The following is a 21,938-nucleotide window of genomic DNA, read 5'->3' on the forward strand; positions in this document are numbered from 1 at the left end:
AAAATAGTGACATATAATGTATTAAACATTTAAACATTACTAGGTATATAAAGTACATTTTCTATATTTGTCGGTAAACGTTTAATAAATGCGTAATGAAAGCTTTTATAGTGTTAGCAGTAAGGACAAGGGGTGTTCGGTTTATCAGTGTGGGCGAGGTGAGAGCGCGGAAGGTGACGCGGGTGCGGAAGCGGAGGCGGGGAGCGGAGCGCGGGAGGCGGCAGGTGGTGGCGTCAACGCGCGGCCGTGAACTTTCTTCGGACACGTTTTCAGAATCGAATGCTGCGCAATATTCCGCTCCACAGCCTGACGAAACTCATGTAGCCCCTCATGTCTGCGCCTACTTTTTATCTGGCATTTGTCTAATCACTGCCTCCTAATTCTGAAAATACACTTTAGATCTCGGTAGTTAAATTTTAAATAAACGAGTGAGAAAACTTTGGATATAAAAAAACACAAATTGTTTTCAAGAAACACTGATCAAAATGTATTTGGTTCGAGTTCAAATGTATTTGTTTTTTTCCCGTATATATGCGTCTTTTGCCAAAAAACAGGACAAAGATGTATAATGGGCTACTAAAAATTCATATGAGAACTCGTTCAAATATAAATCATGGACTTGACTAAAAACTATTTACAAAAGAGCTAAGAGAACGACTCGAGTCAATTTCAAGAAAGAAAATATGACACAGTGTAAAATGTTTGCCGCGATGACTTGTCGTTCGGCTATCTACGGCTAATGAGACCAAGTAAATGTAACAGTAGGAAACGAAAACGCGATAAACTTCCTCATTCTCGTCCCTGTTGTGTAGTAGTAAGTAATGCAACGTAACGTGCGCGGTGCATTATACAACCGAGTGCATCACCAACCAGCTCGCGCCCGCGCCGCTCTGATTACACACACCGCCTCGCTGCTCTAACGTTTACAAGCTATTACATCTTCTATTATTATTATATCGCACTCAGTCTTGGTTTAGTTCTCGATTCCCGAGTGAAGAGCCGATTTCAATGGTCCAGTTACCTTTCTTGCGTTGTATTTTGTTTCGGTCTAAAGATTGCACACAAACCATATCCATTCCATTTAATCATTGACTAATTGTTCGAATTAACTTTTTGTTAAACTTTTTTGTTGACAATAATTCGCTGACTTTATTCCTATCTTTTATACCTAGTCGTCCTTTATCACGAGCAGGAAGTCTCACTTCGGCGTAAATATCAAGGTAAATTGCACGCAAAACGATGTATGAGAGAAAGGAACTTGCATTTTTAATTATGTTTCTAGTATTCTGGATACTTCCTCAAATACAAATTTATTCAGTTCATATAATTTTACACATTTTATTTATAAAGCATACGGTAAATATGCAATTTCAATACAGGCGCATTAAATATTTCCTATGGTTTATATATTGCATTTATTGGTTAGTGTGAATTACACACATGTATCACAAATACACATTACTCTGAATGCTTCCTCGAGTTGATTTTGCCTTGACGATACCGACATTGCGGTTAATTCGGTACTATTTGACATTGACACGCTCCTATATTTGCACCAGGAAATCTGTCTACGTTTTATTATATATTTTATTAGGTAGGCCAGTATTTCAATTCATTACGAGTATATAACCTACCTGTTTCAACAATCATGACCAAAGTCATTATATTTTTATAATGAAATGTTATTGTCATGTTATATTTTGGTAACGATTATATAGGTTTGATATAATTATATATGTAGGGAATAAATCTAAAATGTTAAATATGTTTATAAATTTACGATAAATTTGACTTTGATCATCGATTAAAAGGTAGAAATAATGTAAGAAAAAACAAAGCATTAAATAGAACCTCCATAGAAGTCTGTTCTCAACACGTCTTGTAGGTATATAATGTATAAATTGTATTCGCCGTCAACACATTAATTCCTTATCTTCCTATACATTGTAGGATGAAATAATTGTATGTTAGTTAATGTCGACGTCTGAAGGTCGATTACGTTAGCAGTCATGTTTCGGTTGTCAGTCTGTCTATGCTGTTTGCTACTTGATGTAAATATAATTTGTAACTAATAATTTAACTATTTTTCCTTTGTTACTCAAGATGTATATTACAATATATATAGATACGGGAAATTATATATTTCATATATTATCATGATAATATTGTTATTATTGCAGTATAAGTGATTATTATTCAGTGATGAGCATTTTTGATATAGCTAATGATTAAAAAGAAATTTACATCAGAATTACAAAACACGTCTGCGGTATCTTACACCGAGATTACTTACTATACATGCAGGTGCATGACTTTTGTGTACGAACGCTCGGGGCGCGGGGCCCCAGCGTCCGTCGCGGAGTCATGTAGCTAGCTATTAATTGAGCGCACCCGACGAATTGACCTTGGCCTTGGCACGGGTTGCCGAATCGGCCGAGGTCGGAACGATTGAACGCGTCCGGATCACACGGCCTGTATGTCATGCTTGCTTATTCATTCTAATAATATTAACACATCAGCTCACGTCACATCAACACTCGCCGCGCCAATTAGTAATCATGTCCACTGCCCCGATGTATCAGAGCAACATGTTCGATAACGCATTCGTTGCTAATTGCTATATACGAGTACTTACCTACCGTATATATAACGATATTTAGTGTAAAGAGTCGGAAGACTTAGAGAGTACGTAATTAAACGTGTTATTACAAAACAAAATTGACCAAGAAATACCTGATACATTTATATTTGATTATTAGCATAACCTGAATACTCAATAAAAATGACATATGATCGTAAAATATGGTGTGCAAGCGCAGTGTCATCATCAACGGCGCAACAGCAAGCCCGGGGTAATTGACTCTGGCTGACCTCGCGCTGCTTCGGAAAAACTCGCTGATACTCGGTACTCGTCGCCGCTCCCAAATATTTGTGCACGTTCAATGTCAATTGAATTAGATGTTTTCAAAAAAACTAATTCATTAAGTAGTAAACGAACAACAGACAATGCGTATAAGCCTTCTAACGTATACTTTCCACTTGTACATATAATGCACACGTGATTTCATGCTTTGTTTTAGTTCAGTATAAAAACACAACACTTTCGGGTTCGTGTTTCGATTGCGCATCGGATAACCGCTTGTCTCAGCGAGGCCTTGACCGAGCCACTCGTCCGCACTCCGCACCGCAAACATTCGGCACACCAACCGACACGCGGCCGGAGTGTCGACGAAGCACCACGTGACTTATTTAACTTATTACAAGTTTCCTTCGTATGCACTACAGCCATCCTCCAATTACGACGTCTTGCGTTTTTATATTGAAAATATTTACTCGATTCCACGTGCCCAATGGATTAAAGAATTCATAACACATTACAAAATATGTAATACTTCGCTGTTTGTATTAGGAAACGACTTGTACTATGCAATTGTCATTTTTCTCGTCTAAACTTTGTAAAATAAAAAATGCTAAACGACGCAATTAGTATTTTATGGGTTGTAAAATACAGAGTATAATACACGTGAACCTGTTTGTCCGGTGCGGCCGGGCGCCGGGCATCCCGCCCCCATTGTCCTCGTGTCCTTGGTCTGGAGAAGGCCGCCCGGACCTACAATTGTTTCATTCGATATTTCAAAGGGCGACTGCGTTAGCGAGCGGTCCGAGAACATCAAATTCGACAGTGTTGTAATAATAGCAATCATTTTTGCAATCACGTGTTCCAATTACATTGGTTATGTGATATGTCTGTTTGTTCATTTTAAGTAATTTTTATCGTTGAGTTGAGTTGATTTTTATCTATTACTTTTTAAACTAATAACGAGCATATACACATCCATTACTGATCCGGACATAGAAAAAACGGAAGCCGTAAATTGCAAACAATATGGTAGTCGCTCCTTTTTTATAAATGCAAAAAGTACGTCCGATCTATCAAGATCGTTAAAAGTGAATCGGCTCTGCATCGGCTGTGGTCATGATGAACAATGCCAACTAATACATGTGGCTACCGACAGGCACCAGCTTGTACACACCACAAGCGATTTTACACCCTCCTGCTAAAAGAACAGAATTTAAAATATTTCTTCATCGCATTCATTGTACAATCTACCGTGTAATTTGATATTCGCGTCCCGATATTAAAAAGTGAGGGCAACGGAAGGAAGTAAAAAAATTGGGCACCCATTCACTTTCACACATTTATTCGAAGTGCACATATGGCATTGTTGTTACATTGTTTGTTTATTGGTTTGAAATGTTTACAAAAAATATCATTTGCAATTTAGATTGACTGAAACAAAGTGCTTTATTATTAATAATGATACTTATCTTTAGTAATATTATAAATGCGAAAGTTTATCTATCTGTCTGTAGCGAGCCATTTTCATGTCTAATACCTGACCATCTAAATGGTTAATGATTCCGCAGGCTACAACTTGTATTATATACTAAGTGTTCAAAATAACACAATATAAACTAAGCTAAAAAACACTACGCCTTAGCATTTGGTTATCCTATAAAAGTAATTTAAAATAAACCATTAATTACCTTAGAGCTCTTAGATAGTATTAATTATAATCCGGTTTAATTGTAGCAGGAAGTAATTGTCGCATTAAAAGATATTCAGTTTCGTGTCTATATAAGTTACTGGTTCTGTTATTGGGCAATGATACGTATAAAATAAAAGCATTAAATAGGAAATATTCGAAAACAATATGAATACACAACATATCAGAATCAGTTGGTAGAAAATTATACTCAGATACGCAGGACTAAACTAGGTAGGAAGGTTGACAAAAAACCTTATTTGTCTTGTTGCAAGTCTCCAAGCACCCATCACGTGGGAGGATATATGCGAAACCTATAAAAAGCAGCCCTTTTGTCAAACTTTAAAGGGAAAGTATTGAAGCGAAATAATTTCGACAAAAAGTGTAAATAAAAACCTATAAGCGCACCTTTCAATCAAATGTCGGCTGTGCAACCCTTTTATGCGTTTTGCAAAAGTTTTTATCTACTGGGCATCTGTTAAAGTTATAGCTATACTATATTGAACTTCAAATCTTTATCATCTAACTTAGATTTATATATAACACAACAAGAACCTACTTACTTTTGTATATAAAACCAATCAATATGTTTCCAGTAATACGATGCAGAGAAATCTTAATTAAAAGTTGCATAAGAATTCAGAATAAATATTATCATCTGTCAAATATATATACAATCAAAAAACACCAATAGATCGTAGTATGGTGGTTAATTATGATAGCTTAAAATTTTATCTATCTTGTCTAGCATTCTATAGTATTTTATCTATCTAGTACAGGAAATGACCGAAGCGACGATTCAACACAGTATATGCCAAAAAACGATATATAAAAATTGTTGAAACTTTTTGTCTATTCGTTAAAAGAGTTGTTTACGTCCATTGTTTACGTCAACTTGCAATGGCGCGATTTATGCTTCGAATGAAAAACGTTAATCGGTGATGTATTTATTTTAACGGGGACGTAGGTATAAGTATAGGCTGGTCAGGCTACAATACAGTAGCCACTCAATGCCCCAGAAACACAGAGATTTATATTCTATAGTAATCCCAAAAAAACAAAAACATCAGTGAAGCAGAAAATAAGGAAAGGAATACAGCATACGAGGACGATTTATTTTTACCAACATTTTTTAAACTCTTTATAATTTCAATCCGAAAGTTTCTATCACATAATATAATTGTCAGTAAAACTAATACTTTAATCGCTCACAAATATATTACCTACAAAGTGATAATAAATTTTTAGATTCAGACCAGATCAGTTTAGTGTCGCAAAGCGCCTGCGCGGGTGGTGGCCTTGACCGGCCTGCGCCAAAATTTCCAGGTCGTTCACCCGCTCTGACGCCCACCGCCACTCGTCTTTATCTTACATAAATAACTTAACTTGCAAGCCAATTACAACTCTATGCTGATAATATAAGGTCGAAATATTCCTGACAAATTTAACGTTGAGGACGTTATATAAAATTAAATCATCTATATACCTATCAGATATAGAAACTTGTTTATCAATACGACTACGTGTTGAAAAGACAGTATTTTTGTTTAATTCTGCAACTTATGTTACCTTAATTTATAAGCTCTTTTTGACATTTACATTATATAACTAATAAGTAACAGATAATGAGTTGTTACTTGTACTAACAAGTACAAGTAACAACTATGAACTTCATATAGGTACATTTATTTCTGTTTTAATCGTTAGTTAGTTTATCTCCTATGTAATAACTAGGATAGTTATATTTAAATGTTTGTCAATGTCAAAGAAATTAGTAAGGTATATATAACAGGTAAGGTTGTAGGTGTGAGATAATAGAGCCCATATGTGTTATTACGCGCGATAGGTAACAGCAATGTTTCGGAAATAAAAAATGTTTCATCAGCTTAATAAAATTATCCGGTGGAAAGTTAAAGAGGTTTCAGGAAGCGAGCAGTGTGCTAGGCTAGGAGGCAAGCGGGCCGAGACGGCAGCGGGTCACCCCGTCACGCGGCGACCTACACAGCACTCGCCATCCATTAGCTCGATTTCGTGTTCAAGTTCACTCGCGTTCCATCACCAAAAATATTTTAGTAGTGTGACGCAACCGGCACGGCCGCAGCTGCGTCCCACTCGAACGTTCGGCTGCGCTCTCAGTCCGCACCGCTCTCGCGCGACCTTGGCCGCGGTGCGCCCGCAAGGTTCAGGTCTTCGAACTCGAACGCGCGGTGCGGGTAGCGGGGAACGGGGCCCGAGACCCTCCAATAGCTCGCCGCGCAAGTCTGCGCGCGCTCGCGATTGGTCCACCGACAACGCGGCAATGACCTCGGAGACCGGAGTTCGAAGCGCGCCGAGGCTCGCTTCGAAATACAGACTGACAGGCTTCGTATGCCAATAAAGGCTATTTTCGCTCGGCGGTGTCCGCTTCGTAGTCGAAGCGATTGTATCGCACCGAGCGCTGATCATTTTGCAGACTTTCACTCTTAAGGGGAGACTCGCACGGTAACGAACAGAAGTGCGCGCGGCCCAGCTCAGTTCGTCGTTCGAGCTCGAGTGAGACGCACGCGACGCGTGCAGTGGCAGTTTCGTTAGACGAGCGACCTTCATCCTTCGCGACGTGCCGAGCGCGCATTTCGGTTTATGCACTCCTGTCCTATATTTTCGTTACAGTGATCTGGACATACGTTATATGTTTACGGTTTCAAATGTGGCTTTCGTGTAGTGCAGTGTGAAGGGACTATTAAATTATTTTTGTTTAGTTTTAATCGTATGACTATTAGTGATGTCTCCGGACAGCAGTTATGGGCGTTATGATGCGCCAACAGCAGCCGACAGTATGATGAGTTCGGCTCACAAGGAGCGAGAACCAGAACTGCATATAGGTAGGATATACACAGATGACCATGTCAACAGTTTGTTTACGTTTGGCTCCCGCCAAGGAGACGTGAGATTCACTAAGAATTTCGATTAATCAGAAAACCTGCACAATCTTATTAATCTGGCGATTGTAGCTTTAAACTATTATTATGGTAAAGGCAAAAATATTGATAAATCGTAATATTTAGAAAAAAAATTACTTCAACTTACATTGTTGTGGTTTATTATATATATATAGTATATTATATTACACTAAAAGTATTTTTTTAAATAGTAATATATAAAAAAATCTTATAAATTTACTATAATAAGTATTTTTATCAAATACTATTGTAAAGTAAAAATGTGTCATTTTCCGCAATATATTGTGAAATTGGCAAAAAATATAATAAATATTTACTTTCGTATATTTTCGACGGCTATAAACGTATCTAATAACGACACTCTTTCTGCGATGTTCCAACTGGAAATAGAAAACATTGGAATTTATCTTTTCCAATCTAAAATGACTTTCACTACAGATTTTTTCCGATACAAATTATATAATAAAAAATATAATTGCGGAATAAATTCACTACTATTTTAACATTAATACGACCTGATAAACTCTTAGATGAAAACATAAACATCAGAAAAGAAAGTTAAAGTTGCCTGCAAGATGACTTTGCTGGTAAACAAAACTAACTTATAATAAGTTTACCGGCATAGCGACGTTCGTTTACATTATATAATAATCGGCACAACATAAACGAAAATATACCGTTAATATTAATAATTGTTAATTTTATAACGATGTCACGAGCGATTGAGCAGGGGTTTAGATTCACAACTCTTTTTGATTAATAGTCTCGTAATCGTTAAAGAGAACGGGTATAAATGTACCTTTAGCTATTATTTCCTCGAGATTGTTGCAGAACGAAAGTTTGATGGATTGATTGTTGAGAATTACCGCTGCAGGGCTCGATGAAAACAATTAAAAAAATCATTGTGCTAAATATGTACAGCACTTCAAAGAATAATGCCGTTTCGCCCTCTGTGCGAATCGATGGGGCTCAATGCATCCGCGGGGAACCTATTCTATTGATTTGCGTCGGATTCCTAATGATCTTATCGATTTTTATTGATCGATTTAATACTTTTGAAAGTCAATAACAATAATTGAGTTAACCGTTACGCCTGGGAAGTTACAACCCTTTATATTAATAATCCTTCAATCGATTGTACGATTTTTACGTTTTCGTTAATGATGTTCATTTCGTTTGTTAGTAAAAAATGAAGATAATAACGTGAGTAGAACGGAGCGCCGGCGGGATCAATGTGATGCTAATGCTAGCTTCCGCCTCGCCGTAGTCACCACTTTTACTTTTCTCTCGAGACTTGTTTCTCTAGTTCATTCCACCTTGTCATTATAACTTTTCATTTATATGTAACGCTTAACATAACAAATATTTCTAGTCGCCCGCGAAAGTTTACAATCAGGTTATTAATGTTATAAATTCAAACTCTTACTCTTATCGAAATACGACTATTAATGTAAATAGTAATTATTGTTTTATACAACAAAAATATGAGAACTTTGATGAAATTGAACATAGTATTAGTAAATTACCTTATTCGTTTAATGTTCTTTTGTACAAAATCGCATACAATTTCATTAGTAAAGTAAAGTACGTGCCAAAACAAGAATTCTTTTAAACGGTGTAATAAACCAAGTTATTTGAAATATCTGAATAGACAAATTGTAATGAATAAGGCAAACGTGTTATCCGAATAAAAAGCAACGTGTCGTACGTGATTGGGAGATTCGGCGATCTAATTATTTACAAACAAACATCGCCCTGACACAGATCCGCGGAGAGCGGTCTCGGAGCAGGACGCGTCATGCGGCCCACTCTTCGCTTACACTTGCACGCTTGGGCGCCGTCGCCGCGTTACGTGGAGCCAACACTTTCTAGCGCACTTTCCTCGCCACTTTAATTGACGTAACGAACGAGCGACTCTCACACACGCTCGGCAGAAAAAACGCTCGAGTTGCATCACACGAAAGAAATGGATGCACGAGCATGAATCGCTTGCACTAAATAGAGGGCTATCTAACCATCCGATGCGTTCTCATCGATCCCTGCGCTGTGACGCAACCCGTCGAACGCGAGAGATGAAGCCGAAATATTCAGTCGTAGGCGCCCGTTCACTGCCACTAAAAAAAGAAAGTAACACCATAGAAAGCGACCGCGCCGAACGTCGACCCGAGGCAAGTGGTTGACGCCTGAAATAGAAAGTTCCTTCCTAAAGGCCGGTACGCTCCCTTAACAAATAAACAAATATAGCCGAGGGAAAGTGAGAGCAACCGGAGGCACCAAACGCATAAACCCGTTCCCGGCGGAGTTCCCGCCATCGACGACCTGTGAACGTCATGCACGATGCACCCATCCGCCATCTTATCTAATACTGCCCTAATAACAAATCGGTTCTGTCATTAAACATTTACCCATTTTAAATGTTTTGTCGTACTATCATTTACTTAATGTATTTTATAATTATTTTCTGAGGAATAATGATTTTATTGATACGGTTCTGATGAAAGCTAATCAAATGTAATTAATGATTGTTAACCAAATTATAAAAAGTTCTTATAGCCAGGAAGAACGTGATTGTAGACTCGTAATGTAAGGGTCAACGACTTCGCTCAAGTGCAGTGGAGAATCTTAGCGCTTTCTAAAATAACTATTCAGTGTCACCAACGCACGCAACATGATGCGCTTGCGTCACTCGCTTTATTAGCGACGTATGAGTACGTGTGCACCTTACGTAACGCCCTCTCATTAGTTATCTATAACAATCACAATTTATATTTTGTTTTAAAAATGAGTATCTCGCTTTGTTTATTTATCCATGTTTTTGTTTGTTATCGAATCTGTACCACCAACTGTTTCGGTTAAGCTTGTACACCGGCAATAAAATAAAATACTATTAATAAACGCAATACGTCACATTTACGTAAGAGAATAATTTTCTCAAGGTGTTCTTTCATTTGTTACAGAGTTCGATGGTACCACGGTGTTGTGCCGAGTCTGTGGAGACAAGGCGAGTGGTTTTCATTACGGCGTGCATTCCTGTGAGGGCTGCAAGGTAAATATTATTCCCTGTTACATATTATGATTTTATTAATTACAATGTGAATTATCGTCGCAATACAGCATCCTCACCAACACGTATAGGATCTATTAGCGCCGCCATGCTCGTGTACCATTCGCTTACTAAATTATATCATAACAATTAATTAGTAAAAATCCTTCAGCTGCATATTTTTCTGATTTATACATACGTACGTTAATTATTGCAATTTCTCACGAAATACGGAATCATTAGTGGATTGTCTTAAAATATTTCAATAAGATAATTACGTTCAATTATAAATGACTACCCTTCTCGAATACTTAACGCTAATTGAGGCGACCGCCTACTTTTACTTACGTGCATAAGAACGGGCTCGAGTTACATATATACATTTATAAATAATATGCCATTTGTGTATAAGCGCCACAACTGGGAGTGTTTCAATGTCCTAGAGTATAAACGGCAAGGTTGCCCTACACGGAAGACAATCTCTCTACAGATAACAAAGTTCGACCGTGATATTTTTGATGCATTCATATACGAATTCTTTGCCTGCTTATTTTTGTCATCTGTGCAATTAATATAGTATTAAGTACATGCTTGATATTATACATTCAAATGCGTTCTTTAATTATGTGGCTATAAGGGAATGTAGGTGAATTATTTACATTTTTTGGGGTCGATGGGTTCGTGAGGTACCTGCTGGCCTCGGTTCAGCGGTCAGTCCCTTCGCCCCAATTTTATAAATCTTATTTTTGTTGTCGATACCTGCTCGTTCGCCCGGAACAATCACACGGGAACGAGTCTGCTTTTTAAATGTTTCGTTATAAATTGCTCCACTTTGTATTTTTTTGCAAAGGGGTCGAGGTCAATCCGAATAACAAAAAGGTTAACCGGCTCTCCTACTTCTATGACGTTATAAAATATTAGACGTTTTTAGAGAGGTTTAGAGCGAGTATTTCACTAAATATTTAAGGTCATTGAATGCACCATCACCCGCATATCTTTTCCACTTGATCTTTTTGTCTCCGAATAGGAGATTTCCTGTATTTGTTTTATTAAGAACACTTGAACTGTCTGAAGACGTTACAAAAAGTACAATCGCGTACAAAAGTTTAAAGTAGTAATTGACATATTCAAATTCTTATAGTAGTAAAAAATATAAGATTGTGTGATCTTATATCGTGCATTTATGTGTATTATAAGTTACATTGTAAATATGTAGTTTTAAAATTTAAATTCTTTATGCATATTATATTGTCCTTAACTTAATTGCATTATAAATCGTCACAATAGTTGCGACTACCGTTCGAGTCTCGACCGGCTAAAGGTCATTTGTATGAACGTGAAAGCGATGCGAGGAAGACGGGAATAGAAGTGCAAGTGTACAATAAAACCGGTTATAACTTACAAGTTTGTCGACAAAGCGCGGCACAATGTGTGTCCTTGTGGATCGCGGTCGTCTGGACCATTGTAGTCGAAATTAGCTTTATACCTATGGCTGACGATCGATGACACGCGGAAACACTTACTCATAACATTCTCAAAAGTCTTTATATTTGTACTGTTTTGTTACCTTATTAAGTGTATATAGTAATATTTTATGTATTTAAACATCTGATCGAAAATATATTTTCGGTTAAATCATTTGCTACAAAAAAATTAAAACAATTTAGGACTGACAAAATAAACAACAACATGCCCATGTTGTTGTTTAAATTTAACCTCGCTACAACTTTTTTTTAAATGTTGATGATAAAATATGTAGACGTAAAGATATGAAGTGATTCTAGCGCCAACTAGTGTCAGAGATATCAAATCTGAAACTATAGTTCGGCTATTCGCCGCGCGGTGGCGCTGTACTGGGCTGTAACAAAGCAGCCTCACATGTTCAACTGCGAACGAAAATCGTGAATGAATGGTTTTTACGGTCTACTACGAGCGGGGCGCGTGTCCGTACGCACTGATGTCAACGAACTCTAGCTTATTACTATTGCACGTTTATTTAATATTTTAAAATAGCTTAAATGCCATACTTACCTTATTATTCAATAGGTTTTGTTACTTTCATTTGTAGTACGAATAATAAGAATGCAGTCGCATGTTTTATTTCAATCTTCTTATCAAACCTAAATGAAGAACTCTTTATTAAATCACTTTAACGTTATTGCTATTGATTTAACTTTAAATAACTTTTTTAATGTTTCAATTAAATATATTACAATAAGTCATTGATAATAAAATTTCTGTAAGCATTGCTTATTATTGTTTATTCAATGCAATCGAGCGCAGTGCTGTGATAGCTATATATTACAAACACGCATATTTCATAGCTATGCGCGTTCTTTGTTCGTCGTGACCGACATATTTCATCGTGTTGTGGGTCGCTTATTTTTCGGCACCGATCTGCAGTGCAGGGCGCGCGGTCGACGACCCCGCCTCACGCCTCTCGTACTGCCGCAGCCTCTTGCCGTAAGAACTTTTACGGTCAACGAATGTATGTACGCAACGTGAACGTAACCCACATTATTTTTGAACTGTCAGCTTAAAAGTTCGTTGATCTCACTGCGTTCATTTTTAATAAGCACATCCCACGGCACGCTGTTACCTCGACAAACGAATTCGATCATTTCAATACGTTAATCTGTCAGTGCAACGTATCTTTATTGGTTAAGCGGATTGAAGAACATTCAAGAACGTGCGAGTTAAAGAAAATTGTAACCGTGTTTTTTTTATAAATCGTTTAGTTTTTTTGTTAGAATGACATAATACTTGTACTTAAAATAGCTTATACTGTCGAAATTAATAAGCATAGCGATAGTTGGCTTTTCGAATCGAATATAGATTCGCGAAATGACGGGAAGTGAATCACAAGTGTGATATGAGTCAGAGGCTTTGTTATCAAGCGAACATCTGCACACCGGCGGGCACGTAGTGGACTGTTAGCTGGAGCGGGGTCGGTCATCGGTCGCCTCGGAAACCCAAGCTGTCGATGCGTCAGCATGTTTTCTTTGAGGTAATGTTAAGTCATTGTCCGCAACACCGTTATCTGTAATAAGTCTTTCTATTCCTCGTACACTGGAAGAAAAAATAACATACATACTATAGGCTCAACTCCTATTATCAATTAAACTATTACTTATTATCTCTTAATTCGTAACAAAGCCAATTTGAAACATCATTGACTCTTTATTATTTCACAAAGATTTTAATAATCATCATTTATAAAATGCGGTTAAATTATTCAATGATACAATTGAAGTATAGCTAACATTAAGTATGTCAAGCGTAAATAGTAAAATATTTTGTTTAGTTTTTAACGAGAGCTGAGCAAGTAACGTCGCTATCGAAAAATCTCGAAGATCGCTTGACCTCCTTCATTTTTAAGATATTGTTTCAATGTTACTTATTGTTGTAAATTACATTGGTGAACGATATATGGATTGCATACAATTACTATCTTGTTGAAAATAGCAAAAGTGTATTTTGAGACTATACACAAATTTATTTATTGTGACAAATATACACAAATAATTAGAAACGCAAGGCGTTTTGATATTTATAAAACAGGGAAAAAGGTATAAATGTTAAATAGGCCAACTAACCTCAATGACATAAGGCAGGTAATTAGAAATTACATATACTTCAGGCGTCATGCGAATATTTCATGTTTATATTTATTAATTAAATTGTACGAAAACATTTTTTGTATTTTTTAACTTGGTTATATAATTGTAAAAGATATTGTAAATAGCATTTATTATTAGGTGTAGGTCATTCTCTAATATCTGCTTATAATTGATTTTAAACAATGTAATTTAGACCGATTAACAAATAATTAACGAAGGTTAATTGTTTTGATGTTACCTCGTTAATTGTTGAACGATTAATGACATAATACTCATAATAGTGGACTTGTGTTGTCATCGAGAATAACTTATCAGTTATTTTAATTACGAAGCAGGGCTGAAATATTTCTTAGGTTAACTTACGCGTATATTTTAATTGAATGATTATGTTGTAACTTATTATAGTACGAACTATGACGTCGTAGTTCTTTCTAGTCGTACGCGCCAGTTGTGAACGTTTGAAAAAGGTTTTGTTTTCGAGTAGCAGGTCAACGACCGTACGGCCGGTCACTGCCCGCGTTGCGACCAATTATGGGCCACTCGCACAGCGCACAATGGATCGATGGCAGCGCGAAATTGGGCCAGCGACCCGAGCGCCTCTTGCCCCGCACACCGCTCCTTCCGCCACTCTTCGCAGCCTCCGCTAGCCACCTAAACGCAGACAGTAGTAAACTGTATCAACTAACAATAAATAAATCGCACACCTGAGTTAGAATGCCGGCACAGTTCTACTCGCGATTATAATATTATTTTTGTAGGAGCATTCGGATAAATGTTTTGACTAAAAATTTATAAACAATTCGGTATAAAAAAGTATCAAGTCGCATTGGATACATCTGCTATGTAGACCTATAAATTAAATTAGATCGGTGCACCCCTAGGTGCAAGGAGCGCGCGCGCATTGAGGTAGGCCGTGACGCATAGCTGACGTCACCGGGCGTAAAGCCGGTCGTCGCCCCGAGCTGCCCGTGTCCTAGCTCCCGGGCGACGAGGAGTAAGAGAGGCGAAGAGGGGCCGATCACGGCTGTTGTGCAATCGAACGGTCGACGACCCGGGGTGAACGGCCTCGTGCCGCGACGCCCGCCGGGATGCGCCCGGCCTATATCCGGCGCACCGGTGCAGTGGCAGCGGCGCATTCTAGAGCGGCGCGGACCGTTAGGAGCGCGATCGGGCTGAGGCGGCGCGCGGGGGCCGAGGCACTCTCACTTTCTCGGGTGGGTCGGCGGCCGGCAAGTAGGTCGCGCGGGTAACTGTGCGCCGTACGCCGCAGCGCCCGCACAGTCCGCTGTCGGCCATCATCCGAGTCGGTGCAGTGCAACTATCGCAAACTTAGCCACGAGACGCGTTCGTACTCGTACGTAACATAGAGTTGTCAGTGAGTAGGACGCGACGGTGCTAGTGTCGAGTGAGTGGTATTGCTCGGTAGTGAATGGTGCTCGGCATGGCTTGCGGCGCAGAGTTGCGCGAGCGACATTCGGTGTTGGTGAGCATGCTGGAAGCCCGCCGAGAGTCCAGTGACTCTGGCTGCTCTAGCGACGAGAGTTCGGACCTCGAACGTGACTCTAACTGTAGCTGTAATCCTCAGGGCTTCTTTCGTCGCTCTATACAACAGAAGATACAATATAGGCCCTGCACTAAAAATCAGCAGTGCTCCATCTTAAGAATAAACAGAAACCGGTGCCAATATTGCCGATTGAAAAAATGCATCGCCGTCGGAATGAGCAGAGATGGTAAGTTTTGAATACTTATTTTTAATATTTGGTTAAAAAATAAAGAGAAAATAAAATATCTAGTAAATTTTTAGATTATCTTTCAGTATGGTAAATTATAATGAATTAAATAAAATACTATCCTTATTTTTTAACCATTATTTTGTATTATATTTATAGTAAAAAACCGCAATAAATGATAAACATATTTTTCCATAGTACATTTACATGTTATCGTTAAGCGCTCAATCAAGTCAATTACAAATTGTGTAGTAAGGTCGATCTCGCATTATTTAATTCAATAATCTGATCGCACCAAGTGGGTCGCGCTCGCAAGTTGCGAGCACGAGCGCGATTGCTACTCCGCGATCAGATCCTATTTCGCGTTGCCGCAAGCGGGGCAGAGGGGCGCGGAGTGCGGGGTCCGGAGGACGTGTGCGGTGTGGGAGGTCGGTTATGCAAGCGCGGGTGAGCGCACGCTAAGCGGGTCGACGCCCGACGGCCGCAAGCCGCTCCGCTCCGCTCATTGCGACACTAACATCGCTTGCGCTTGCCACTTCGAGCCTAAACGCACGGCGCGCGGAGAAAGCGGAGAAAGGTGCATTTCGTAAGCGCGAAAGTGAAATTTGTGTTTTCACTTTCGTAATGCGGTTCATCGTCCTCAAAACATTTTCTCTCATATAAATCGCCGACGTAATAGAGCTAGAAAATGTGACTCTTTTCTATCTGTTCAAAACTGTGTCACATCGGATAAATAACGACTTATGGGTGTCTCGTCAAATGAACAGTATAAACTTTATAGAATGCAAAAAGTATTTGGAATAAATTCGTTTGTTGTAATTATATAACAATTAAATCCATAATTCATAAAAAAAACACCTTAACTTTATAAATATTATTTTTTTAGTTCAAAAGACTTAGAGCAGTTACAATAATAATATATTTATCGATGAGGAAAAAGAAATTGTAATCCAGTCATGCACATTATGTTATTATTTTTATAATAATAATATCACTGCACTGTTTATTTGAGTCTTAAAGATAAACGGGTTCGTATCGACGACATATCAAATATTTAGTTCCGCCACTCGATAGTAGATGGCGCTAATCATTTAGTCTTGTTCGCGATAGACTTTCGTTCAAGCTTAATGAACTCACGATTTGAGTTATTTTGTGTATGACATAGAGAATATTGTATTTTTAAATAAGATTATTTGGTGGGATTTGTCGTTTAAATATTTAAATATAATGTTTATAAATTATTACAATTCAATAAAATTATCATATTCTCTTCGATAATATACAACTTTGTTAAGCATTTTGGAACATTTTAATTTAATCGTGAATAATAAAAAAATAATATCATGTCTAATAAAGTGATATTATAAAAAATATAAAAAACTAAAAAAGTCATAAGTAATAATAATTAGTAATAGATAAATGTATTTTATCTATTACTAATTTTTTATTCTTTATTATTAAACTCTAAATGTACAGAAAAAAGAGTTATATTAAATTAGTGTTATATCGACAATTTGAATCAATAGTACTATAATTTAGTTAATCAATGACAGGATAGGATTTAAGATAGTAGAATTAGAAGTATCAGTAAGGAGTGAGAACGCGCGGAGAGGTATATGCGGGGGCAGGGGCCTGCGCGGAGTTTATTGACGGCGGCCCCCTCCCGCCTCCTACCGCGCGCCCTCCCTCCTCAAGTTCAAGGTTGGCGCGGCGCGCGCCGCGGCGCAGTGCGAGGGAGTCCGGCCCGCGCATCGGTCGTCAGCCCTCCTTACTATCGCTATGTCAGTGCGTCGCTCCGCAGTTCGCCACGAGAACTCGAGGCTCACTCACAGTGGTCGCTCCGTTGCAAACCGCTGACTATAACGCGGTGAACAAATATAACAACAAAACATTGGATTACTACTGCACATTCGGATTACAGTGCTTGTGCTAGATCTTATTTTCGTGCTATGTGACACTTGACTTAAATTAATTATAAACAACTACAGTTACCAAACTTATTTATTAGTGGCCTTTGGCTGTGAATTACTTAGTTAATAGTGAAAAACAGTTATGGTCTCAGATATGGGTGAAGATTTACCGATTCTTAAGGGAATCCTAAACGGAGTCGTGAAATATCACAATGCTCGTATGTATTTGTTTACTTATTTTTATAACAAAATTTAAATTATTAATGTGGTTTAATGAATTAAATGAATATAGATACTTTATTTTGTTTCCATAACATCTGATAGTGCTATTATAATACATTAATAATATAAAACATTAAAAATATGTTGATGGTTAGTTTTAGTAAAAGTAGGTTTTATATTTATTACTATTCTAACATAGTGTTTTAAATTATATTTTATAATATGTATTTTTTGGTTATAATTTATTAATTTATAAAGGGATATTCAACAATTAAAACTGATTCAATCAATCATCGTAAAACATACATACTCTCATTGTTTGAGTAATAAATACACAAAAGGAGAATATTTGCATCAACAACTGCGAACAATAGGTCGTGCATCTGGCGTGACACACTTAGCGCAGGGAAAGTCAGGAGAAATGGCGAGAGGGCGCTCTCCGCTTTCGTTTTCAATCGTGCGCTGAGCGCACAAACACTTTCACCGGCGCACGGGCATGAAGGCCATAAGCGGCGTGTCCGCCCCCGACGCATACTGCCTTTCGATCCGCAGCATACCTAGCACGAGAAAGTTGTAACACTTTTTCACATGACCTCGCGGTTCGCGCATTGTCATTCGTTTCCGAACTAGTTCACTAAATCGCAATAGGTTAGTCGGAATATTTTCAAATCGAGGGTTGGTCGTTGCGGCGACGGGCGATGAACTTTACCCTCTTTTGTCAGCTGCGCGTGCACATGGCTCGATGTGCACCCATACTTACGCGCATGTACTGACAGCTGCAGTCCCACTGTATGTGTATGCGTATACCCTAGCCGTGACCTTGCTTAACAATTTCGTTGTTCAATTGCGGCAATAATTTGAATACTGAGTTTGAGCTTTTTGAATTATTTATTAATTGAAGGTTTCTTTTGTTGCAGCTGTGCGATTTGGGCGCGTTCCGAAACGCGAAAAAGCGCGTATTTTAGCAGCAATGCAACAATCATCTTCGTCACGGGCGCAAGAACAAGCAGCAGCCGCAGAACTAGATGACGCCCCGCGGTTATTGGCCCGAGTGGTGCGCGCTCATCTCGATACCTGCGAGTTCACCCGCGACCGCGTGGCTGCCATGCGTGCCCGCGCTCGTGATTGTCCCACCTATTCTCAACCCACTTTGGTAAGCATTAACTCTTTTTTTAATACATTTTGGAATAATAAATACTAAATATTAATTTACTTAAAAAATATTACTTTTGACACTAGTTTCTAACTTCTTATTTTTTTGTCGTAGGCTTGTCCACTGAATCCAGCGCCAGAGTTGCAGTCTGAGAAAGAGTTTTCTCAGAGATTCGCCCACGTTATTCGCGGTGTGATTGACTTTGCCGGCCTCATACCTGGATTCCAGTTACTCACTCAAGATGACAAGTTTACTTTGTTAAAGAGTGGACTCTTTGACGCTCTATTTGTGCGGCTTATTTGTATGTTTGATGCTCCGCTCAATAGTATAATATGCTTAAATGGTCAACTTATGAAACGTGACTCAATTCAAAGTGGAGCCAACGCACGTTTCCTCGTAGACTCTACGTTTAAATTTGCAGAACGCATGAATTCCATGAATTTAACAGACGCCGAAATCGGCCTCTTCTGCGCTATTGTTTTAATTACACCGGACCGACCAGGTCTTCGCAATATCGAATTAGTAGAGCGAATGCACGCGAGACTGAAAGCGTGTCTACAGACTGTCGTTACTCAAAACAGACCAGACAGACCTGGTTTCCTTCGGGAGTTAATGGACACTCTACCAGACCTTCGTACACTAAGTACGCTTCATACAGAAAAACTGGTCGTGTTCCGTACAGAACATAAGGAACTGCTGAGACAACAGATGTGGGGTGATGAAGAAGGATGCTCCTGGGCAGATTCAGTTGTAGACGAATCGGCTCGCAGTCCTATTGGGTCCGTGTCTAGTAGCGAATCTGGTGAAGTCGTAGGGGACTGTGGCACACCTTTGTTAGCCGCAACCTTAGCCGGACGCCAAAGGTTAGACTCTCGAGGTTCTGTCGATGAAGAAGCTCTCGGTGTCGCTCATTTAGCGCACAACGGACTAACGGTTACACCGGTACGTCCTCCACCGCGGTATCGTAAATTGGATTCCCCAACTGATTCTGGGATCGAATCTGGGAATGAGAAACATGAAAGAATCGTCGGCCCTGGTTCGGGCTGTTCCAGCCCGCGGTCATCGCTCGAGGAACACACGGAAGACAGACGGCCGCCTGCCCTGGCGGACGATATGCCTGTTTTAAAGCGCGCATTAGAAGCACCACCGATTCGTCCATTCGACGCACCGCGTCCGCGTTCGCTCATGGAAGAGGCATATAACCGTCATAAAAAATTCCGTGCTATGCGCCGTGACACTGGAGAAGCTGAAGCGCGACCAATGCAGCTGACGCCGTCGCCGCAGCCCCCGCAGCACCCGCACCCCGCGAGCCCTGCCCATCCGGCGCATTCACCGAGGCCGTTACGTGCGTCTCTCTCTTCTACGCACTCGGTGCTGGCTAAGAGTCTTATGGAGGGCCCTCGTATGACCCCGGAGCAGCTGAAGCGAACAGACATTATCCAACAGTATATGCGACGCGGCGATGTGGCTACGGGTGGCAGTGCGGGCACGGGTGCAACCGAGGGCTGCCCCCTGCGCGCTGGTGGGCTGCTCACATGCTATCGCGGAGCGTCTCCGAAGCCTGAGCCAGTACTGGAGCTGCAGGTCGACGTGGCGGACGCGCCTCTTAACCTCTCGAAGAAGTCACCGTCGCCTCCGCGCTCCTACATGCCGCGCATGCTGGAAGCGTGAGGCCGGCCTGCGGAGCCACACGTCTCCGCTACCCCACCCCGACCTACTTTAAATTGAATAAACTATGTAGTTAATAATCGTTCGCAAATCGGTTTAATATATTATATGTGATAATTCGTTTAAGACGCGTGCGTGTGTGGCCGGTGCCGGACGAGGAGAGCGCAATAGACTGAAAAATAATTTAAGACTATATAAGTATAATTATTTATAATGCAATGCAGCACCGGTCGTGGTGTGTTTGTGAGTGTATTGTATGTGCGTATGTGGGCGTGCTCAGTCATTTGTTTGTTAATATAATGACAGGTTGTCAAATTAAAATAAAACAAACTTGTAAAAATTATGTGGCGATTTTATTTTCTTCATTCCAAACAAAAATAAATTACATTTTTAAGTAAAAAAATATATATTCAAGTCCTTTTTGTTTAACTTAAGAATACTTTTCAAAGATCAAAATATAAAAAACTGCTGCCTCATTAGAGTGATAATTCACTTATTCTTTAACTACAACGTAAATTAATTTACTTTTCACATAATTTGACATAGTTCCATAACGATAGAGTAATAATGAAAACCAATACTAGATATTCGCAATAAAGAAAATTCATTATTAAATTCCATTCAGGATGTCGATGTTTAATTTAATTGTAATATGTTTTATAGAACGTTCATATGCTTTGAGATAGTTGAGAAAAACTTAACTCAAATAAAAAAATGATAATCATGATAACTGACGTAGTAAATCGATGACTACTACAGAACGGTTCAACGGCCGCCCTAGGCCTCGGCCACTCTTCCGTCCAAACAGCTGCCGCCTATGGTGACCCTACAGCGAGCTTCCTTCTTCCGCACGCCACGTGACAACATCGCAGACGCCTGCCGACACTTCCTCAAACGCTTTATAGTTATTTAAATAACTAAATTACGAAATATAATGAAAATATAATGAAAATATCAATGAAATAGCATCTTATAAAAAAAAACACTTATAATATATTCTGCTTCTGAATTAAAATATGATACTAGTAACACTCGATATTATATGACAGTTGAAAGTTTGACATTACAATTACTTTGATTAATTAATTATTTATATATTAAATTAC

General features: G+C 39.0%; 1 protein-coding gene across 4 annotated transcripts in view; it reads left to right on the forward strand.

Annotated features, from left to right (window-relative positions):
- LOC124533912 (ecdysone-inducible protein E75) overlaps positions 1 to 21,175 on the forward strand; it is an 82,083-nt gene extending 60,908 nt beyond the window's left edge. For 2 of the 4 annotated variants that reach the window (XM_047109494.1, XM_047109495.1), the window contains exons 2-5: positions 10,444 to 10,532; positions 15,735 to 15,879; positions 18,929 to 19,164; positions 19,279 to 21,175. In XM_047109494.1, the coding sequence (XP_046965450.1) occupies positions 10,444 to 10,532; positions 15,735 to 15,879; positions 18,929 to 19,164; positions 19,279 to 20,835 (2,027 nt within the window). In that variant the 3' untranslated portion in view covers positions 20,836 to 21,175. Of the gene's footprint in view, positions 1 to 7,052; positions 7,409 to 10,443; positions 10,533 to 15,734; positions 15,880 to 17,587; positions 18,008 to 18,928; positions 19,165 to 19,278 lie in introns of those variants that run through there. The other 2 variants (XM_047109496.1, XM_047109497.1) reach the window with 2 other exon arrangements.
- The last annotated feature ends 763 nt before the right edge of the window (positions 21,176 to 21,938 follow it).

The sequence above is a fragment of the Vanessa cardui genome, chromosome 11 (assembly GCF_905220365.1).
Source record: "Vanessa cardui chromosome 11, ilVanCard2.1, whole genome shotgun sequence".
Classification (NCBI taxonomy): domain Eukaryota; kingdom Metazoa; phylum Arthropoda; class Insecta; order Lepidoptera; family Nymphalidae; genus Vanessa; species Vanessa cardui.